At 37.2% G+C, this 8270-nt stretch overlaps 1 protein-coding gene across 1 annotated transcript in view; it reads right to left on the bottom strand.

The window, feature by feature from the left end:
• Window positions 1–721: 721 nt before the first annotated feature.
• Window positions 722–8270, bottom strand: part of TMEM245 (transmembrane protein 245) — a 76955-nt gene continuing 69406 nt past the window's right edge. Inside the window, exons 15-17 of the mRNA XM_035895471.1 lie at window positions 8030–8204; window positions 5033–5227; window positions 722–3661 (exon numbers count right to left, since the gene is read on the bottom strand). Coding sequence (XP_035751364.1) covers window positions 3616–3661; window positions 5033–5227; window positions 8030–8204 — 416 coding nt within the window. The 3' untranslated portion in view covers window positions 722–3615. The remainder of the gene's footprint in view (window positions 3662–5032; window positions 5228–8029; window positions 8205–8270) is intronic.

Below are 8270 nucleotides of genomic sequence, written 5' to 3'. Positions count from 1 at the left end.
AAGGGCTAACTTAGTGCAAAACAGTTACCACTAGCCCTTTAGCACTATACTTACTTGCAACAAGCCCGATTTGCTTTCTAGCAATCAGAATGATAAAAACCAGCACAGCTGTATTTTACAATACCACGAGACCACATTGTCTTGCTTTACTGCAAGCATTCCCTTCTGAATTCTAAACTGGTTTTGTTCAAGCTGAATACTAAGTGTACTAAATATAAGTAAATACCTGCTCCTGGACTGACTGTTTACAGTAAAACTGAAAGACCATCAACCAATGCCTATAAGCATTATGAAAAAGATGGTGTCTCCTAAAACTGTAGTTTAATGCCACTATAGAAAAGGATATGTGAGGCTTCCCCCCACATATGTTTGTTTTAAACCCACATGCCACCTAAGAGCTTATCCCACAAAGCTGCTGCTTGCTTTTGCAGATGAGGCAATGGAACTAGGAACTGGTACATTACAATGACCAGCAGTCAAAATGACCAGTTTGATTATTTTCACATCCATGTGAGATTGACCTAATCTAAACTGTTCTTTAAGAGGCTTAGTCTTTTCAGAAAAGAATATGGATTGTTAAATATGCAAGGACAAGTTTTGCTATTTCTACTGATAATTAGACACTAAAAGACAAACCCTAAATAATCAAGGTATGCTTTTTCATAAGGTGGTGTTTTGTTTTGTTTTTCTAAACATGGCAACATTCAGTGAGTATTTCATATTCTAAGCAGGCATTATTGGAGGTTTTGCTTCTTTTTTTTTTTTTTCCCCTCCTTATTGGCAGTATACTGTTACTGTACCACCACTGAACCATACAATTGGTTCCTCAATCAGACATGGTCGATAGCATGAGCTCCTTAAGCTACAGTTACTGAGCAAGACTGTACTACCGATGGTTCTTCATGGCAAGTCTTAGCTGAATTTGAAAGAGAAAACATCAATATGAAGCCTCATTTAAAAGCAGGGCCAACTAACGAGAATACATCAGATGAACTCTCTATACAAAATGATTTCTCATTGGCAAAGGAACCGTTCAAAATAGCAACTTATCTTCTCAGCCGATTTTACTGATTTGCCATTATTGATGATAACAGTGTCCTTTGAATCTTCACAGCAGAGACCTTTCTTTGATCTAAGGAGGTCAGGTGAAGGGGGAGGGAGAAGAGGAAAACTTGAAAATAAACAAAAGAATGCTTTCTAATGACTCTTTAAAAAGACTACATTGAGTACCATAGGAATCTGACAGATTGTCTCAGAAATAACTGGGATAGCAAATGTGAACAATAGAAATATCTTGACCAGTGAGTGAAGACAAGCAATGGAAAACTAGAAACACATTAAAGATATATATATTTCTTGCTAGTATTCTTCTTTAAATACTGTCTACGAGAAGCTATAATGAAAACACAACATTTCAGTGCAAAATTCTAGACTAAAAAAAGTAATGTAATAATGAAGTTTCCCAAGTATCACGGTGGTCTCATTCAAGCTGGTTACAATGTTGGGGGAATTCTTAGCAGCAATCTCAGGTTCTTTGTCATCCTCCACCCTAGCCACCAACAATTATTAAAATGTGTTTCATTAAAGATTTTATGTGATCCACAAAACGAAGGAAATTAAAACACAGGACAGTTACTTAATTCAAGCAATACGTCCTTTCTATTCAGTTAGTTGGAATTGATGTGTAGGTCTTTCAGAATTTAAAATATTTAAACGGTATGTTTCCCTATTTCAATGAACTTGAGTCAAACCACTAAATTAAGCCTGAGTCTGTCCTCCCAACACATACCTGCAAGTTTGCAAGTGCAAAACCAGCATGCTTGAAACACCCGATTTAAGCATAAAATTTCATGAGTAAAACTGCAGCAGCTAATCTCGAGAATCTGAGGAGTAGGCTACATGTGCCTTAATAGGCAGCCTGTTTATTGCAAGCCTATACCACGACTTTCTTGCTTAGTACTTTCCCATCACTTTCTATGGCAATGTAGTTTTAGAAACAGTGTAAAAATACACACAATACCATGAAAACGGGAGCCTTCCAAATCTATCAGCACTTCTGCAACTCGAGTAAAACAAGCATCTAAGTTGCGGAGAGCTGTTTGTACACAAATCTTAGATATGCTTATCCCTAGAAAAGAACAGGCTTTTGTTCCAACAGTGGCATGACCGCCAACAATAAATGCAAGGCATGCCTGTATTTTGTATAGCACATTATCAATCAAACTCTGAAATGAATTCAAGAGAAGTTACTAGAAACTGAAAGGTGCTTCTTTGGTTAAGCATGTGCATCTGCTACTTTGTACCTAGGGCCTCATTGTATTTGTGGAAAAGCTGTTCAAGTATGAAATCTCTACCAAAAACCCCACTTCCTTTTTATAAAAAGGATCCCTTTATAAAGATCCATTGTGTCAAAATATTTCAACAACTAATACAGAAGGCCTTAACTGTGACCAAAACTGCAATTTAAGCAAAATTACATATGGAGGAAAAGCACTAGAGTAGTTTGATGCTGTGACCTAGGCAACACACCATTTCAGGGATTTAAGAACCCTGTTTATTATTAAGATATATCTTAACATATAAAATATATCTCATATCTTATTAAGATATCTGGCCAGAGGCTTACAGGGGAAAAAAGAACAAATTAAATTAAAACAAAATCCATGCTCTCTCCCCTTCCTCTTTGGAAATAAACTTCAATTTGTTTGAAAAGTTAAGTGAACTCAGCCACAGCATTTGAAAACCAACATTAAACAATCCCCATTCAGCTTCTTCCTATTACTAGAAGTAGACCTTACAACCGTACATTACCTCTGCCTGAAAACACTTAAGGCCTTTGATCAAATTTAGTTGACAAGATGACTCCACTGGGATGGTTGGCAAACAGCAAAATACTATCAGATTTCACTGCAAATGAGGGCAAGATTTAAACTATTTAAACAGGTCCTCCTATTTCAATATGAGAAAAACCCACATTTAACAATTTGCATGCCTGCTAATTTCAGGAAGATACTAGAAATACAACATTAAATTTCAGTGTGTATCAGAGGATAGTATCTAGGTGTTATTGTAAGTTACAGACAATGGTCAAAGCCTCTAAGAAATACTTTGAGGAGCAGCAAATAATTATATTCTACTTTCATTTAACAACGAGTGGTTTACACCTTTTTTGCCACCAGATTAAGTGAGAATAAATATTTTTGATTTGGCTTTCTTTAAAGCTACTACAAATTAATAACACAAATAACCCAATAAATAAAAGCCACGTTAGTCATTCAGCAGATAAGATAATGACTCCAGTGGATATACCTGTCCTCTTAACCATTCTTTTCATGAAGGCAGAAGGTCTTTGAGGTCTTCAACAAGGCAGTTGAACTCTGTGTTAGTATGCAAAGCCATGGGAAGTAGACATTCCCTCTTGAAGAGGCAAAGTGCGCAACAGTGTAAGGCCAGCAGATTTTTGAGAAGTGGTTTCTCCTAAAAACCCAAGCTACGCTTCCCTGCGAGCTGCCCCTAGGCACAGCTGGAAAAGGACAGGCGGCCATGGCTGCTGTGAACTCAAGACAGAAGACAGCGATCCTCTCATGTTGAATAGGTGCAGCACAGCCCCTTCCATCACTCTGTAGCCATTTTCACCTCCTCAGGACTCTCTCTGGATGACCTGCAGGGTGGGGTGGGGAGAAGTAAGACTCAGATCTGTTGAGTGATTACAAATACCTAGTTTCCTACTACAGGAAACAGACAGACGTGCAAATTTCTGTGTGTACTGTGGGAAGCTCTACCTACGGCGTATACAGGAAGTCTTGGAACATAACTTCTGCAAGTCAGAGATGACAGACAGGTCCAATTAGTGTTTTTTCTATTACCCATATGAAAGATGACATAGTTATTAACGTGAACGGAGCAAAGGATTATTTCTGACAAGCACAGAATCCTCTTTAAGATATATGTATAATGAGCTAACCTATGAAATTGAGCAAGACAGTAGAGACATTAAAATCGCTACTGTCATTAATAACTTCACAATATGATTTCCAACTCTAATTAAGTATTCGATTAGGAGTTTATTCATCCCATTCCTTAACTGTACAGTTTAAAGATACATTTCTATAATCCACGTTCAGTAACTTCAATGAAGAGATTCATCAAGATCATACTTTTAATGGAATATTGGCATATAATGTTACCTCATTTTTTAAATTCACATATGTTTATTTATATTTTGCAATATTGTACAGTAACACATTAAAATGCAGTATTTCCAGGCAGGCCTCTTATTAAGGACAACAAACACTGACTATTTGATATCCATGGATTACAGTTCTACACAGAAAGAAGGACGTTCAATCATCTAGCACAATGGCAACATATAAATTATAGGATAAAGGTATGATCAGTGAACTTTCTAAAAGAGCCTTCTGTAAGAAGCTGAGACATATTAAACATTTCAAGTTTACAAGTTCCAGTGAGTATTTTACTTCACCATACTTTTTATTTCTAGAACAAAGCCTGGAGAAGAGAAGGCTGCGGGGAGGCCTTATTGCAGCCTTTCAGTACTTAAAGGGGGCCTATAGGAAAGACGAGGAAAATCTTTTTAGTAGGGACAGCTGTGACAGGACAAGGGATAACGGTTTTAAACTAGAACAGGGTAGGTTTAGACCAGATATAAGGGAGAAATTCTTTACAGTGAGGGTGGTGAAACACTGGAATGGGTTGCCCAGTAAGGCAGTGGAGGGCCCATCCCCAGAAACATTCAAGACCAGGCTGGACGGGGCTCTGAGCAACCTGATCTAGTTAGCGGTGTCCCTGCTCACTGCAGGGGGGCTGGATTTGACCTCTAAAGGTCCCTTCTAACCCAAAACATTCTATGATTCTATAGCATAGCTGAATCCTCTCCAAATACTTCAGTACGCATGTAGGTGTATATGCACACTCATATATAAAACTCACGCACACATTCTCTATACCTATGCGTACACACACTGATCCATGTAAAAACATAATGCATACATGTAAGACATTTATAACTTACCGTGAAATCTGTAATGGCCATGCTGCTTGTGATGGAGTGGGCACTGAATTTGTGGGACTCACCAACATAGCACTGTATATGTTGGAAGCAACCACAAGTATACAAAGCAGAATTGGTCCTATGATGGCTCCTTCCAGCCCCAGGTAATATGCTCCACCAGCTACCGCAAGACCTGTCAGGTAAGGATGACCCCCTCTGGAATTACAGCACAAGCAGAATAAAATTAAATTAAGACCAACAAACAACAACACTATCAATTATGAAATGTGAATTAATCATAAAGTTTTATTAAGCTTAGAAAATAAATAGCTAGCTATAGATACCCATATTTATACTATAACAATTGTTGCTTGAATGACTGCACAAATATTCAAAGCTGTATACCACACTACATTTGCACAACAGATCAAACAATGTTTTACATTGTTTTACATATAATGCTGGTAATATCCACAATGGAGCAGCTACTTTATAGACATCTGCTGAAGAATGTCTGAAGGAGTCAATGGCAAAACCATTTCCATTTTGAAAATGGAAAAGATGATTGGTTACAAAGAATGTTCATGCTTTATGGTCAAGAATTGTTAAATTTTAAGACAACTAGCAACATGTACTATAAGCACCCCTGACCAAGACATTAATTTACATGGTGATAGCAACTTGCATTGCATCTTTCAAAGAACAATTAGCACATATTCTTTAAACAAGCAGTCACACCTTCTCATTTTGTTACAAAACAAAATCTCCGATTGAGTGTTTGTTATCATTAGCTTTTAATGTTTTCAGATGAAAAATGAAACCAGATTTCTATGAACATATTAATATTTACTGGAAAGCTGGGGCCAATGGATAACAGTTATTAGGGCAGCAAGTAAGCCATGCTGGTTTTCTTTTCCATGTTTCAGTTCAGATGTACAACACTAATCCTATCAACAGCATTTACACAAAACCTGCTCGTCATACTTCATCTTTATAGCTAAAATAATGATGGTAATATGGAATTATATAAGAAAAGCTACAGTTGAAACTTAGCACCCAATTTTCAGGAAGTTGCTCTGAATTCTGAGTGTAATGGAGTGAAAATACCAGCTAATCAGTTTAGAGCTCCAGCAGTTTCTGCTAGGTTTTTACCATGGTCCCAACTCCCACACTGGCAGTCTTTGCCTTCATCACAACTGTGTGTGGAACGAGACCATGAAACATGACCTATGACATCATACACACCTCAATCACATCTTACTTAGATCAAATTTAACCTACTGGTAGGGCCAGATTGTTTTTTGAAGGGACAGACCTGACCTTAAAGTTTTATGTTTCTCCAACAGTAGACACATAATTAATTTCTAAACCTATAAAAACTTCAAATAATTTTCTTCCAGCATTTGTATCAGTTTAAACATTCTTCTGGCTAGTTTGCTAAATTAAACAACAGATCACCTGATGAAATAGGACTACAGTATAAATTTAATGCATTTGGAAAACCCTGCATAACTTAATTACAGCTATTTCAAATAGATTTAATCTAATCTGCAAGACAGCACAATGCTTACTGTTCTATTTAATGGGAAGAATACAATTTTGCTCCACTGTCAGAAAATCTATTCCTGCCACATATATTTTCTGGACAGTAAACAGAGTCTGCATCCCCTACAGTCAAAAATGTATTCTAATAAGTAGAAGAATTATTGGCTGGTTAAATAGCTACCAGCCTTAAATCTATCCATGATTTATTGCTGGAAAAAAAAAGGTAATTTGATTATACTTCACCTGCTAGCTTTAATTCATGCAAAATAAATAGTGCCACAGTCTATGAAAATTAGTATTAATATTGTGCATATTATCATTAGGTTCCCTCTGTTCAGGGTAATTATATTTGGTGAACAAAAATATGCATTTCTAACTTAACACAAAACTGAAACACTTAATGTCCTTGTTCTATATTAACTCCACTAGAATAAAAATTAGCACAAGTGAGGGACTAGTACCAGCATATAACTAAGTCCGGACCATCAATTCAAACAGTTTACTAGTATTGCTTCTGATGATCAAGACTGAAGCAGGCCCTAGAGGAGTACGACTTTACATCTATCTTGTACGTGGTTGCAAACATGTCTTACAGATACAAAACATGACAGTTCATTTCCTTGCCAACTCTGTTAAATAGCGCTGCTTTATCTTCTAATCTGAATTGCATAAAGGGATTCATGAGATATTTCAGGAGCAGAAAACGCCAGTGGATATCTCAGTCGCAGTCCAGATACAACTGCAGACATTGACTTTGTCTCCATAGTTTGGAGTTTGTTTCTCTGCATACAAACTCAAAGGTGAAACCAGGAGACGTTTCAAGTTAACAGAGGCAATCAAGCACCTAGGAAGATTTTGAGACATCTGTGCCTATCTCCCGCAACAGGAAAACAGCACTGGCTACTGTCCCAATAGGAGCCTACCTCCAGTTTTGCAATTTCATCTGTCTCAACACATTTAAAGATCAATTCATAATCAGTAGATTTTTACACTAGGGTATGGTGACACAACACAAAGGCTGGCTTCAAAAAAATCCTCAAAATTCTCACAATCCCTTCTGAAAAATTAAAGGTTTTTTTCAGGTCCCTAACTAGCTCATGGATTTCTTTTTTCTTCTGCAGTGTCATCTAGCATTAGGTAATGTAAAGGAAAATGCTACACGTCTTTAGTCAATGATTAGATAAATACCAAAGGTATTCTCAGAATTACTTTAACAACCAAAACAGTTGATTTTGCTGACTTTGAGAATGAGTTCAAGACCTCTGAAGTGACAAAGTTCACAGAAAAGAAGCCTGGGAAAGCAAAGGCACTTAGGCCAGTAAGACTTCTTACTGTGAGGTGTTATCTCTACATCTATTCCTATGCTTGAAGATACTGTCCTGCGTGCTTCAGAAAAGTAAGTTTAATTAAAGGTGTCTATGATTGTTAAGCATTTTTACAATACTAACTTTAAAAATTCTTTAATGTACTTACCCTGATATATCTGAATAAATTGCTGTATCTACAAAATAGGTTGGCAAGAGGTGAAAAACCAAGAGCAAAATGGCTTTGCATCCCTCTCCTTGCACCAGCCACAAATCTAGGACTGCAGGGATGGCTGCCCAGTACGTCCCCAGAAACGGCACTGCTCCAAGGATTGCTGCTAACGCTGGAGCATGCAGAAGCAGAGGTGAGAAAAAGACCAGAGAAACATATTTCACAAATACGTTTACAG

This window comes from Egretta garzetta, unplaced genomic scaffold (genome assembly GCF_000687185.1).
Source record: "Egretta garzetta isolate BGI_Z169 unplaced genomic scaffold, ASM68718v1 scaffold405, whole genome shotgun sequence".
NCBI lineage: Eukaryota > Metazoa > Chordata > Aves > Pelecaniformes > Ardeidae > Egretta > Egretta garzetta.
Note: the sequence above shows the minus strand (reverse complement) of the source record. Positions and strands in the feature narration are given on the sequence as shown.